Below are 15,217 nucleotides of genomic sequence, written 5' to 3'. Positions count from 1 at the left end.
CCTTTGCTTCTCAGTTTCCAGCTGAGACGTCACATGACCACAGCTGACCAATAGGAAACGTGACATGTACCCGACTCGCGTCTAAGCAGCGGAACGGCATCAACAAGCTTATTAGAGCGAGAGAAACACAGTATCTAAATGAAGTACCGCGCTTCGGGTGCTTTATGATGCTATAGCCTGCTGTATTAGATGTGCAGCAGAAAAAGTTACACGCTCTGGTGAAATATTGTGGTAAAAATGCTTCTTGTTCTGGAATTTAGCGTAGGACGCGTAGGAGCTCACTTGACAGCTGGAATGTAACTGGGTTTCTTATGAGCTGGCTAACACAGCTAGCTGCCTATAGAGGTCTGAGTCTGAGAATAAGATGTATTTCATTACGAGCCCACAGCAGATACATGCTTAGGCGTATATAGAAGTATGCTAGGATGTTCAAAAATGTGTTCGGATCAGGATTCCTGGTGAGGACCGCTCATGTCATCTTGACATGGGTTATAACGTTGATTCTGTTCCTCCACGACACTGGTAAGTGCTCTTAATAGATGCTCATTCTGCTGTGAGTATATCTGCCTCATCTATAGACGTGTTATTTTATGGATACAGTAGCTGTATGATGTACATAATGCTGCTTCACACCTGTATCTGCATCACTGTGTTTGAGGTCCAGTCCTCCACTTTCTCTGCCAATCAGCGTTTAGATGATCTGTAACTATTGTACTCTAGCACTCTGTTACATTCTGTTCTCTGCTATTCTATTCTGTTCTACTGGACACAGGACTTTGTTGAAATTATGAAATAAAAGTTAAAAGACAACATGAGATTAAAAAGACAAAAAGTTAAATGAAGAGACACTAAGTTGGCAAAACAGTGGAAATTATGATGAAATTAAAATTATGAGATGCTGAAGTCAATAATGAAATAAAAGGTTAAAATTATCACAAGAAGTCACAATTGTGAGATGAAAAGCGGACAAAAAATCTTACTTTTGGATAAATTAAAATACTAGTCCAGCGTTTTTGAACAGTAAGGTTTTTAATATTTTTAAAGAATTTTCTTCTGCTCACCAAACCTGCATTTATTTGATCCAAAATACAGCAAAATCAGTAATATTGTGAAATATTTTTACTATTTAAAATAACTGCTTTCTGTTTGAATATATTTTAAAATGTAATTTATTCCTGTGATGAAAGCTACATTTTCAGCATCATTACTCCAGTCTTCAGTGTCACATACTTCTTCAGAAATCATTCTAATATGCTGATTTGCTGTTTAAGAATTTATCAATATTTAAAACAGTTAAGTACATTTTTTCAGGATTTTTTTAATAGAAAGATCCAAAAATCAGCATTTATCTGAAATAAAAAGCTTTTGTAACATTATACAACATACCATCCAAAATCCTGGAGTCTGTATATATATATATATTTTTATAGAAATTAATACTTTTACTAAGCAAGGATGCTTTAAATTGATCAAACGTGATGATAAAGTCATGTATAATGTTACTAAAGATTTTATTGCAGATAAATGCTGTTCTTCTGAACTTCCTATTCATCAAAGAAACTTCTACTCAGCTGTTTTCAACATAAAAACAATAAATGTTTTTTCGGAATATTAGAATGATTTCTGAAGGATCATGTGACTGGAGTAATGATGCTATAAATTCAGCTTTGAAATCAGGAATAAATTACATTTTAAAATATATTCAAATAGAAAACAGTTATTTTAAATAGTAAAAATATTTCAACTTTTCCCTGCTTTTGCTGTATTTTTGGATCATTTAAATGCAGGCTTGGTGAGCAGAAGAGGCTTCTTTTAAAAAAAAAAAAAAAAAAAAACTTAAAATCTTACTGTTCATAAACTTTTGACTGGTAGTTGACATTGACATACAAAGCCGTAATTATAAGGTGAAGACAAAATTATGACAACAATTTTCTTACTTAAAGGCTCCAATGCACAACATGACTTTTGCCCTGATTTTTGCCATGATTTGCAGTCTGAACGAATTGGTGGTAGTAGACAGTAGTCTTAGCCAGTCTGCAGATTTTGGGAAGTTGGAGCTGACAGATTTCATAAAAAAATGCGTATAGTGTATGGATGGGCACAGATTCTGATTTTTCAGTTTCAGACAACACATGACTTTAGAACACATTTTCATCTGTCATCATAGTAATGAGGCGAGTGTTTCTGTATGAGTTTGTGTTCGGAAAGTCTGGTAGTGTGTGATGCCTATTTTTTCTCTCCAACTGTTTACAAATTTGATAAGTGTATGATGCCTAATGTAAAATCTTTTCAGATTTTAAAAATCAAGTAGCATATTCCAGCCTTTAGTATGTCATATGGGCTTTTACAGTTCTGCAGTATTCCACTCCACTGTTTTATTTTATTCTACTATATTGTATGATTCTATGTTGTGTTCTTTTCTATTATACTCTCATTTCTTTGCCACTGTATTCCACTCTACTACACTATTCTGCTTCCACACAGATCTCCGCAAACAGGAGGAGACGGGGGAGCTCACTCTGCCGGTTCTTTTTGTGCTGCTGGTCCTGGTGTCGGTGTTGCTGTACTTTGCAGTTTCGCTCATGGATCCTGGTTTTGTCCTGTCTGAGGACTGTGACTTGCAGGTCAGTAAATATGCTTTTGCATGTTTGTGCAGTTTGTATGTTTAACACTGATCTTACAGTAAACATACATCATCTAAATGTATTTCAGTTTACACTTGGTGTCGCAGAAGAAACGCAGGATATGATTCCACAGACCAAGTCCATACGGCTACGACGCTGTGGACACTGTCTGGTACAGGTGCGCTGTCACTTATTAAAGATGGAATATATACATAAATATAGAGATTGAAATAATTGAATTTAAAAGGTTTGAAGACATGCTACAACTAAAATGAAATCTAAATATTAAGTCATTTTAATTTCAATAATGTTCAGTTAAAAAATAAAATATAGCTGCAAGCAGTGATTATTTACTTCTTTAAGGCATTTAAGCACATATGAAAAAGGCATTACATATCCACCTTATTTTTCCTGTAACACCGTTTGTGCATTTTATGGGTCTGGCTTCCGGTCTCATCCGCGTCCATCAGCTTGTTTTGCTGCTTGAAATTGCAGATTGGTGTCTTGCCATATTATCTTAATATGTTATCATAATTATGCTTGTGGGTCGTGGCAGAAGCCAGTCGTCTTGCTAGGAAGAAAGTGAGTGAATAGGTCGGACAATCTGGTAAATTTTAAAAAACGCTCTTTACTCAATTTGACCTACATATACATACATATTGAGACTACAAGCAAGCTAAAGCTGGCAAATTGAGCTCATTCACCTATTTTACAACTACTTTCCCACTGACGAGTGGCAGAAGCCCCTCCCATGACGCGAATTCGCGTCTGTTGTGAAGAAAATGTCACGCGCGAATGACGCGAATTTTACCGTGCGAATGGCGCGAGTAAACTCAAATGTTCACTCAAGCGTTCAACTACGCGCGAATAGCGCGTTTTTTCCGCGCAAGTCGCGTCCGGTGTGAACGCACCTTTAAAGAATAAGGTGGATTTAGTCTGTGACCAACTAAATCAATGATTAAAAAATAATTTTTGGTAAATCCAGGTAATTTACCCTAGAACTATGATTATTTGTAATGTTTATGACTGTTATAGCGCCATCAAGTGGCCAAACTCTGCATTTTTTAATGTGATCTCAAATTAAGCTCTTTCCATTTAAGAGTGAAAGGTGTTTTAGTAAAAGCGTCTCCGCCCCTTACTAACTTTTTGGTGTCCCGTTGCGTTGGTGAGTCGAAAGTTCTGATCGAGTGAAAAACCTAGGACTAGTTCATAGGGGTGTAGCAATAAATCAATTTGTGGATTGATTCTGCAATTTTACAAACGTATCGCGATTCTCTCCAGAATCGATTCTGAGCTTAGTTTTTAACAGTAGATGGTGCTCTAGGCTAGTTTTTAACCACAGCCAAATGTTCACGAAGAAGAGCGATTATGCATTAAACGGAGTAATTTAAGTTGTTAAAGGAACACTGCACTTTTTTTGGAAATAGGCTAATTCTCCAACTCCCCCTGAGTTAATAAGTTGATTCTTACCGTTTTGAAATCCATTCAGCCGTTCTTCTGTTCTGGCGATATCACTTTTAGCATAGCTTAGCATAGATCATTGAATCCTATTAGACCAATAGCATCGCGTTCAAAAATGACCAACGAGTTTCGGTATTTGTCCTATTTAAAACTTGACTCTTCTGCAGTTATATTGTGTATTAAGACCGGCGGAAAATGTAAAGATGTGATTTTCTAGGCTGATAAGATTAGGAACTACACTCCCATTCTGGTGTAATAGTCAAGTAAGTTTGCTGCCGTAACATGGCCGAAGCAGGCGCAGTAATATCACGCAGCACAACGTGACCAACTGCATGCACAGGGAGCGTTCCTCGTTGGAAGTTACCTAGCTGGGAACTAATTTCAGGCGCTGTGTGATATTACTGCGCCTGCTGCGTCCATATTACAGCAGCAAACTTCCTTGACTATTACGCCGGAATGGAAGTGTAGTTCCTAATATTATCGGCCTAGAAAATCACATCTTTACATTTTCCGCTGGTTTTAGCACACGATATAACTACAGAAGAGTCAGGTTTTAAATAGGACAAATACCGAAACTCATTGGTTATTTTTGAACGCGATGCTATTGGTCTAATAGGATTCAATGATCTATGCTAAGCTATGCTAAAAGTGATATCGCCAGAACAGGAGAACGGCTGAATGGATTTCAAAACGGTAAAACTCAACTTATTAATTCGGGGGGAGTTGGAGAATGAGCCTATTTCCAAAAAAAGTGGAGTGTTCCTTTAAATGTACTTGCACCACTGTGAGCACTTTTGTAATTCGCTTTAAACTTTTCAATCTTTATGAATGATTATTTTAGGTTCAAGTGGTGCGTGTGAAGGAAAGTACAGACGTTTCTAAAGCACACAGTGCCGTCAGCCGTTAAAAACTAATCTTAGAATCGATTCGAGAAAAAATCATGATGTATTCGGAAAATCTATTTATTGTTACACCCCTACTAGTTTGCAAAAGTATGTTTTAAAAAAAGTCCAAAATACCACATGACGATGTCTATCTTGAGCCAAGGGTTCCAACGATATGAGACATTTGAGTCTGTGACTAATACTTTTGATCACTGTAGCGCCACCGTCAGGCTGATTGGGGTGAGCATTGGTGACATTGTAGAGGGTGTGAGTACTACCATCCCTCCAAGTATCAAGTCTCTACGACTTATGCTGCGTTCACACCGCACACTTTGTCTGCGTCAGGCAACGCTCCCAACGCATCTAGTTTGACGCATGTATGTTGAAGCTTGCAACGCTTGCTTTTTGGTGCGTTCACACCGCACACGTCAGGCAACGCTCTGTCCCTCAGACTCCTCCACTGCTTTTTGCACACTTCCCCTGAATAAACCATGGCAAACTAGTAGGGACTGGACATTTTGGAATCTTCTCATGACCATGTTTCGCTAGCTAACGAAATGGGAAATAATTATATTGAAAAAGATTTGACCCGACATCCCGATCTCTTCAGCGATCTTCATCCAAGCAAGTTCCTTTTCATTCCTAACTTTATACAACAACGAGGACGGATCATACAATTCTCTGCGATTGCAGACGGCTACAATGAGCTTTTGTCTTCCATTGTTGAAAATGTTATTTTTCTGCTCCCGCTTCATTCAAGATACGTGTGGTGACGTCGCTACAGTGAGACGCTCTGATTGGTTGACGCACTGCGTCAAGTCCGTCAAAAGTTCAGCTAGCTGAACTTCTGCGTTGCTTGCGTTTGCTGCGTTGATGCTTGAAACGCAGGTAACACTTGAAAAGCTGACGGATCCAACGCACACAACGCACCGCAGAGCCTCTGACGGACTCAACCATAGACTTTACATGTAATCTTGCCGCAACTGACGCTGACGTTTTGGGCGGTGTGAACGCACCATTATGGTTTGGTCTGCCCAATCACTTTTATGTGGAGAATACTGATCCTTGGCCATTCTAACAATTACAATAGGGTTTTACAAAAGCGCTACACGCTTAAACCCCTAAAAATAAGATTTAATTTAGTCATTTTCATTTTAGTCTGCAATAACCTTGATATATTCGCGCACAGGCAAACAGCTCAGTTTGTTCGTTTCTAATGTATCCCTTCTAAAAACGAATCCACACTTTGTCACAGCAACCCATGAGATCCAAACACTGCCAGACGTGTCAGCACTGTGTGCGGCGCTACGATCACCACTGCCCCTGGATAGAGAACTGCGTCGGGGAAAGAAACCACCGCTGGTTTGTGCTCTATCTGGCTGTCCAGCTTGTTGTCTTACTTTGGGGACTGTACATGGCCTGGTGAGTAGAACTTTGATATCATTAACCTGGGATGTCCAGTATTGCCAATGGACATAAAAGTTCTAAATGTATTAGTTCCCGTGCTTTTTAACTCTAAAAGGTGTTCTCAAACCATATTATCGAGATCAGAGCCACCAGAAACAAACATCTTTAAAGGAATAGTTCACCCAAAAAAGAAAACTCTGTCATTAATTACTCACCCTCATGTCGTTTCAAACCTGTAAGACCTTCGTTCATCTTCACAACACAATTTAAGAGATTTTTGATTAAATCTGAGAGCTCTTTGGCCCTCCATAGACAGCAAGGGTCCTACCACGGTCAAGGCAGAAACATTGACATTGAAGATGAACGAAGGTATTACGGGTTTGGACATGAGGGTGAGTAACTGATGACAGATTTTTCATTTTTGTATGAACTAGCCTTTTAATCTGAACTGGAGAACATCTTTCAGTTCAGAGTTCACTGTTAAATCTCATGCAGGTCTGGCTTCAGTCACGCTCCCACCTGGCAGCTGTGGTTGAGGACCAACGGTGTGCTCCTGGGAGCAGCGGCAGTGGTGGCCGTCCTGTCTCTGACCGTGCTTCTCCTCCTGGGATCTCACCTATACCTGGTGTCCCTCAATACCACCACATGGGAGTTCATGTCTCGACACAGAATCTCTTACCTCAAGCACTGCGGTGCAGACGAAAACCCTTTTGACCGAGGAACCCTGCGCAATCTCTGGGGCTTCTTCTGCATTTGGGAACCGGTGGTTTGGGAGCATGTGTATTTCAAACAAGGCAACGATCCCGTTTAATTCCCCTTGGGAGTCACGACTGCTGTGACAAATAACCTGTTAGATCCAAGTTGATGTTTGGGTGAAAATTGCTCCAAACTGAATCCGCAGAACATCTAATCTACTCCTCCTTCCTTGTGAATGACCCACTCCATTTTGAAAGTGATTCTTAAATGCATGAACTTCGTAGTTGCAATGATGTTTTGATGAAGTGGTATCCAATAGGTTGGAATGAGCATTTTTATAAAGGTGTTTTGTGAATATTTTGCCCACATAAAACTTTTGACAATTGGTCTGTGCCGACTTTGCTCATTTTGAGAGCAAACGCAGAACAAAAAGCACAAAATCACAGCGTTTCAGAGCCGAATTGTGGTTTCTTGTCAATGCAATACATAGAGATGAGATATTAAAATTTTATGTTAATTATTTATTATCTTGGCTCTGCTCCTGTAATCTCTCTTTCGTGGTTCTAAAAAGCTGTTGGACAAAAGTAATTGAACTAGACAAGTCTGTCAGCCTATTTTATAGCAGCAGATGATGATGATGATCCGTTACATCAGCAATGATTTTGTGTAATTATTGAACAGTTGAATATACATTTTAAAATTCAATTCAGACAGGGTAACGAAGTTCATGTTTATAATACAAATCATTTCCTATAGCACTTTATATATCAGTGGTGAAATTTCAATATGCTTGTAATGTGACTTTATAATATTAAATGTACTTGTATATCTAGACATAATGTTATCGATACATTAAACATTGAAAGACTAAAGTTAGAATACAAACATAATCAGTACTGTAATGTTCAACATTACAGACAGTTTTTTTGGGTGCAAAACTTTATATTTTTATATAAACTACTTTCCTATTACACATCAGCATCTTAAAGAAAGAAAGATGTAAGTACATGTGACACTGTTTCGACTGTTAAGATTTCAGTCCATTTCGGACTGCCAGAACAGAACAAAGTAAAGTTTTGTTGATAAATGCAGTATAATAAAGTCCACATATTGTGACTTCCTTTAACAAACATTAGCTAGAATTTTCTCTTAATAATGTACAGCCATAAAAAGCAATAATTGTTTTTGCTTTTACTTTATTTCAGTTTCTTTAAATAGCTTCCTTAAAGGATTAGTTCACTTCCAGAATTGAAATTTCCTGATCATTTACTCACTCCCATGTCATTCAAGATGTTCATGTCTTTCTTCAGGTAAAAAGTAATTAAATAATTAAATAATTAAGGATTTTGAGAAAAACACTCCAGGACTTTTTCCATATAGTGGACTTCAATTGAAGCTAAGGGGTTGAAGGACCAAAATGCAGCTCCAAAGGGCTCTACACAATCCCATTTGAGGAATAAGGGTCTTATCTAGCGAAACAATTGGGTCATTCCGTGTCAAATCAACCAAATATCAGAAAATTCCCCAGGTCAGATTTTGGATTTTGCTAATATGTTTACTGAAGAAAGATAAACTTGTATAGTGATGAAAGCCGAAATATATATTAAATGTGACCCTGGACCACAAAACCAGTCATAAGGTTAAATTTTACAAAACTGAGTTATATACATCACTTGAATGCTCAATAAATAAGCTTTCTATTGGTATATGGTTTGTTAGGATAGGACAATATTTGGCGAGATACAACTATTTGAAAATCTGGAATCTGAGGGTGCAAAAAAATCAAAATACTGAGAAAATCACCTTTAAATTTCTCCAAATTAAGTTCTTAACAAAGCATATTATTAATCAAAAATTACATTTTGATATATTTATAGTAGGAATTTTACAAAAAATCTTAATGGAACATGATCTTTACTTAATTTCCTAATGATTTTTGGCATAAAAGAAAAATCAATAATTTTGACCCACACAATGTATTTTTGGCTATTGCTACAAATATACCCCAGCGACTTAAGACTGGTTTTGTGGTCCAGGGTCACAAATGTCATGGATGAATATTTACTGAGTAATCCACTGTTTTGTAGAGGGGGGGTCAAAGTGTTAATTTTCACCTGAGATTCAGAGCCAAATTACAGGGGTGTAAATATACTTCAGAAAGATGGCAGCATCAAAATGTTATTTTTACACAGAGATTAGTAGGTCTGTTAGTAAAATCTGTTGACTTCAGCAATCTTTGTTGGATTACATGCCAATGGGGACCATTCAAAAATAAGAAAACAACATTGAAAAGTGTGTTTTTCTCCAAATTATTAAAGATACCTTAATGCATTTTTAGATATTTGGTCTTAACAAACTGTACTTTTGGCATCTTTATTTTTAGGGCCCTATATGGTTTTAAAAACACGAAACATTTTCATTGGTCAAAAACTAAATGCGAGTCAGTTTGCAAAAATATGATACTACTTTTCTTTTAAAGAGGAATGTCTGAGAAATAAATAATGTTGAAGCAAGAGATGCATCTCATTTTGCATCTGTCAAGACAGCTGCATTGAACATCTGAGTGCCACAAACATTCTTTTTCCAAAGTTTGATTGACTATAACTCAATTAATAAAGATATTGCAATATGATTTTTGATTCTAGTTGTTAATAAAGTTCTCTTTTGGAATCTTAAATTTCAAGGCCCTACATTGTTCAAATCCCAGAGATATGGGGAACTCAATGAGGCTCTGTGTCCAGATTGCTGAATATTACCCATTTTCAGTGGTCAAAAACCAAATGTTGGTCACTTTCTATATAGCTGACAGTTATTAAAAAAAAATGTCTGAAGAAGAAATGTGTGTTTAAATTAGAATTGCATCTTGTTTTCCTCTATCACACAAATTTTTGAATGGTCAACATTGGCACATAATGCAACAAAGATTGCTAAAGTCAACAAAATTTACTAACAGACCTACCAAGCTCGGTGTAAAAAAAATAACATTATGATGCTGCCATTTTTTTAAATTAATTTTTAATCCCCCCCTATAATTTGACTCTGAATCTCAGGTGAAAATTGCCATTTTGACCCCCTCCACAAAAGAGTGGATTACTCAGTAAATATTCATCCATGACATTTAATATTTTGGCTTTCATCACTTTACACATCTTTCTTCCATCTTAGGAGCTTGTTTGACATAATGCGTGAGGTCGAGCTAGTGCAAGACAAGCATTTGTGGTTAAAAAGTACATACATTTTATTGTTTTAAGAAAATGACAGATCGTTTCACTACACAAGACCCTTATTCCTCAGCTCTTTGAAGCTGCATAGAAACTGCAATTTGGACCTTAAACCTGTAGGCCACCATTGAATTCCACTATATGGAGAAAAATCCTAGAATGTTTTCCTCAAAAACCTTAATTTCTTTTCGATTGAAGAAAAACATGAATACCTTGGATGGCATAGGGGTGAGTACCATAAATTGTCAGGAAATTTTTAATCTGGAAGTAAAGCAATCCTTTAACTTTTGCACTTGAGTGTTTTTAACGTATCAATATTGATGCTGAGATTTCATGAATGATTTGCAGCGTTTTGATCAAAGTTATGCAACTTCCCCCCCTTAAAATGTACTATTTTGAAACATCAGTATTAAATAAACTGAACAACATGGTCACGTTGTATTTTATTTCTGAAAATACATTCATCCTGTTTAATTACATTTCCTTAGTTATTTAATTATCCTTCATGTGGCTCATAGAAATGGCAAGTTTCATTTAAATATTTTAGTGTCATTTTGTTCACAGTGTAACCTATCAGTAGTAAACCACATTTACAATGATACAATGGTAGCCTGATGTAGTCAAAAGTAAAAATACAGACAAACACCTTAATGAGCTTGTTACATGACGGAGACAGCAAAAACGGTTTAAATATCATCTTAGTGAGCAAATGTGCTAACCGTATCATGCCAAGACATCGAGTAGAATATGCGTAGTCTTAGATTTGTCCAGAGGAGGGCTATAAAGAGGCTATAAAGGCAGGATAGAGCAAGTCGCCATTTGCAGCCGAAAGTCACAAGACGTCTGCAAGTACAGTAAAGAGCTCGGAAAGTTGAGAACGGGTCCAAAATCAACAAGCAACGTTTATCTGGGGCACCAATCCTAAATCAGATCCAGATTAGGGACAACCAGAGATCAAAATGTGAGGGTTTAACATAAATATACATCACATACACTAAGCGTGGAGGAATTTGCATGATCTAACACTGAGAACACACTCCGATAGTTACAGTCAGAAACTTAAGGAGCTTAGACACTCCAGCCGCATGTATCGGCAATCCTTAAAAACGACACAGAGTTCTGTCCCTCCATCTCAATCTGACAATCATTTTGTTCAGCAACAGTGCAAGAATATTTTGGCATCGCAATTCATTGTAACAGGAAGACTTTTCTTTTTTTCTTTTTTTAAACAGCTAGTCAGACTGACACGATAAACAGTATAACCCAACCCAAAAACATAAATGTATATTATTAACCGCATGTATCAGGGATGGGCAGTTAAAAGCTGAGCAGATTTGAGCTTACTCACAGTGGTGGCTGCACAGTTCTGGTCAGGGGAGATTCCTCTTGCTTTTGAAGTCCAATCTGGACCGTCTTTGGAGCTTAAGCACACATTTGCAGCCAGTTTCACGAAAAGCGTACAGCAGCTTTTAAAGGGTGACACGAGGCCAGCTTCACTCGATTCGACTGCACAACTCAAGAGAGAATAATTGGATAAAGAAGACAGAGAGAAAAGATAGCAGAGATTTGATATGTCACAACCCTTTTCCGAGGGTAATCGAGTGGAAGTCAGTGTAGGGCCGAGAAGTCAAAGTCTGCAAAGAACTCCTGCTGCTCGGCGGTGAGGAAGAACGGGGTCTGCGGCGGGGTCAGGACAGGCTTCAGGCGTGTGAACTCGTCGTCAAAGTTACTGACGTCTCCTGGGGCTTTAATTGACGGCAGGAACGGAGGTTTGACTCTTTTAGCCAACAGGGCTTCCCAGTCTATGCCCTGTGGAATGGAATGGGGCTTTTAAAAAGAGACTTCTTTTAAAAACAGCTTCACTAAGGTAGTCAAGAATTAAGTTAGTGGGCGTCACCTGGAAGAACCTGTGTCTCTTCACTTCATTGGCATCTTGCTCTCCTGCTCCCAGTCGTTTTTCTGGGTTCTTCTGCAACAACTGCGATAAATGACAGAGTCAGAATGAGTTTCAGTGCAATTTCAGTTAGTTTTTTTCTTCATAGTGGTTAAGTAGTTACCTTTTGTATTATAGAGACTGACTCAGGAGACAAAAACCTGGGGTAGCGCACTTCATCGTTCACTATGCTGTCAAACACCTCCTCCTCGTCATCACCGGGGAATGGAGACTGGCAGCCACAAGAGAATACATTCAAACACTACTATTCAAAGGACAAGATTTCTTAAAGGGTTAGTTGACTCAAAAATGAAAATTAGCCCATTATTTACTCACCCACAAGCCATTTTAGGCGTATATGACTTCCTTGTTTTAGACTAATTAACTTTATAGTTGTACTAAAAAAATGGCGTAGGACATACGCGTTGCGCCTGCGAGTCTCATGAAAACCAATGTTTGTTTACAGGAGCAAAGTTTCCTTAAGCAAAGGAAAACCAGTCTTCTCCTTTACAAATCCTTGTTTTGTGTTTTGTGCTCTCTCCCCTGCGCATCTGCGCTATTTTAAAGTGATTATTACGTTTTAAATATGGATATTTTTCTCACAAAAACGCATCAATTTGCTATAGGGAGACCTTTATACACCCCCCGAAGCCATGCGAGCCACTTTTTGTTATGGATTAGAGTTGTGACGTTCGCGAACGAACCGATTCTTTTGAACGGCTCATAAACATGAACGATGGGAGCCGAGTCGCGGCTGGGGGGGGGGGGGCGTTCTTTCTGTCGTTCTTTTTTTCCTATGCGTGTTTCACACAGATGCACACAAATTAGCTCCTCCGCGAGACAGAACAGTTATAGGGGGAGGGGCACAACCAGCGCAGCGTGCTACTGCCTAACTAAAACTACTAACTACTGCCTTTTCACTAAAAGCTGTTTTGCACAGACATTCATTGCAGCCCACTTTGTTATTGTTCATTTAAGACTTGAAGGGGCTGATGTCCTATTTGCAAAGTTTACAGTAGTAATAGTGGACTGTATGTAGACATTTCCATTTTATTTATTCTAATTTTATCTACAGTATATATTTAAAACTTTAAATATTTTTTGTTTTCTATCAAAATGTTCTTGTGTGATAACAATGTTCTTGTGTGGAAGTGTTTGTAGTAAAAGCTGTTTTGCACAGAAATTCATTGCAGCCGGCTTTGTTTTTGATGTTTATTTGGGAGTAGGTATTGTATGAATAACATAAGTCAACGTAGCTTTACACATACACACACTTTGTACTAAAGGTAAATCCAAAATAGTAGAAGGATGTTGTGCAACCCTATGGAATATAGTCCACACATGACAAATGAAGGAATAATCAATATTTCAGAATAATTCAAACTCAGATATTGGTGTGTGATATCGGAGTTTTAATTATTTGACTACAAATCTCACCTCATCATTCCTCCCAGTGATTATTTCCAGGATAAACTGAAATGCCCCCAAGCTGGCTTCTTAAAGGAACACTCCACTTTTTTTGGAAATAGGCTCATTCTCCAACTCCCCCCCCCGAGTTAATAAGTTGAGTTTTGCTGTTTTGAAATCCATTCAGCCGTTCTCCTGTTCTGGCGATATCACTTTTAGCATAGCTTAGCATAAATCATTGAATCCTATTTGACCAATAGCATCGCGTTCAAAAATAACCATTGAGTTTCGATATTTGTCCTATTTAAAACTTGACTCTTCTGCAGTTATATCGTGTGCTAAAACCAGCGGAAAATGTAAAGATGCGATTTTCTAGGCCGATAATATTAGGAACTACACTCCCATTCCGGCGTAATAGTCAAGGAAGTTTGCTGCAGTAATATGGACGCAGCAGGCGCAGTAATATCACGCAGCTCCTGAAATTAGTTCCCAGCTAGGTATCTTCCAACGAGGAACGCTCCCTGTGCATGCAGTTGGTCACGTTGTGCTGCGTGATATTACTGCTCCTGCTTCGGCCATGTTCGGCCAGCAGCAAACTTCCTTGACTATTACACCAGAATGGGAGTGTAGTTCCTAATCTTATCGGCCTAGAAAATCGCATCTTTACATTTTCCGCCGGTCTTAATACACAATATAACTGCAGAAGAGTCAAGTTTTAAATTGGACAAATACCGAAACTCGTTGGTCATTTTTGAACGCGATGCTATTGGTCTAATAGGATTCAATGATCTATGCTAAGCTATGCTAAAAGTGATATCGCCAGAACAGGAGAACGGCTGAATGGATTTCAAAACGGTAAAAATCAACTTATTAACTCGGGGGGAGTTGGAGAATTAGCCTATTTCCAAAAAAAGTGGAGTGTTCCTTTAAAACTGACTAAATATTTAAAAAGAGCCGTTCTTTTGAACGGCTCTTTGAAATGAACGGATCGCCAAGATCCGGATCCCCACAAAGAGCCATAAATCCCATCACTATTATGGATGGATGCACTTTATTGGACTTGTTTTGACCTGTTGAGGAGAAACACCCACCTATTGTCATGATAAAGCTTGAACGTGCCAGGACATTTTTCACTATCTCAGTGAAATCTCACTATCTCAGATTGGATTCGTCTGAAAGAAGTTAGTCATATACACCTAGGAAGGCTTGAGGGTGAGTAAATAATGGGCTAATTTTCATTTTTGGGTGAACTAACCCTTTAAAGGGGACATCGGAAGGGCATTTTCCACGAGTTGGTATGATTATTTAGGGTCTTTAAGAAGTGTCTGCAACAAACTTCAGTTAAAATTCCTTAATCATGTAAAACACCCTTTTTACCTTGTCAAAACCAGCTCTGTTCACAGCGACCTGTTTCAGTGCATCTCTCATCGTCTCTTTAAGGGATAATGAGCTACTGCTAACCCCGCCCCTTTCTTCATTTTTTTTTTTTTTTTTTTTTTTTTTTTTTTTATGTATTCTGTGGTGTGTTACCATCAAAAACAAAAAACGAATCCACTACCGCATCAGTGCCTCTGATGTCGGGAG

At 38.1% G+C, this 15,217-nt stretch overlaps 2 protein-coding genes across 3 annotated transcripts in view; one reads left to right on the top strand and one right to left on the bottom strand.

Moving 5' to 3' along the window:
- The first annotated feature begins 95 nt into the window (after nucleotides 1-95).
- zdhhc12b (zDHHC palmitoyltransferase 12b) lies at nucleotides 96-10,724 on the top strand. Its single transcript, XM_073839781.1, has 5 exons — nucleotides 96-522; nucleotides 2,485-2,624; nucleotides 2,713-2,802; nucleotides 6,225-6,391; nucleotides 6,872-10,724. The coding sequence occupies exons 1-5, from the start codon at nucleotides 426-428 to the stop codon at nucleotides 7,185-7,187; spliced, it is 810 nt and encodes a 269-aa protein (XP_073695882.1). The 5' UTR covers nucleotides 96-425; the 3' UTR covers nucleotides 7,188-10,724.
- Nucleotides 10,719-15,217, bottom strand: part of pkn3 (protein kinase N3) — a 20,810-nt gene continuing 16,311 nt past the window's right edge. For both annotated transcript variants that reach the window (XM_073839779.1, XM_073839780.1), the window contains 3 exons: nucleotides 12,351-12,458; nucleotides 12,191-12,271; nucleotides 10,719-12,102 (listed from right to left, as the gene is read on the bottom strand). In XM_073839779.1, the coding sequence (XP_073695880.1) occupies nucleotides 11,902-12,102; nucleotides 12,191-12,271; nucleotides 12,351-12,458 (390 nt within the window). In that variant the 3' untranslated portion in view covers nucleotides 10,719-11,901. The remainder of the gene's footprint in view (nucleotides 12,103-12,190; nucleotides 12,272-12,350; nucleotides 12,459-15,217) is intronic.

Source organism: Garra rufa, chromosome 5 (assembly GCF_049309525.1).
Source record: "Garra rufa chromosome 5, GarRuf1.0, whole genome shotgun sequence".
Classification (NCBI taxonomy): Eukaryota; Metazoa; Chordata; class Actinopteri; order Cypriniformes; family Cyprinidae; genus Garra; species Garra rufa.
The sequence above is the reverse complement of the archived record's forward strand: the minus strand, read 5'-3'. Positions and strand labels throughout refer to the sequence as shown.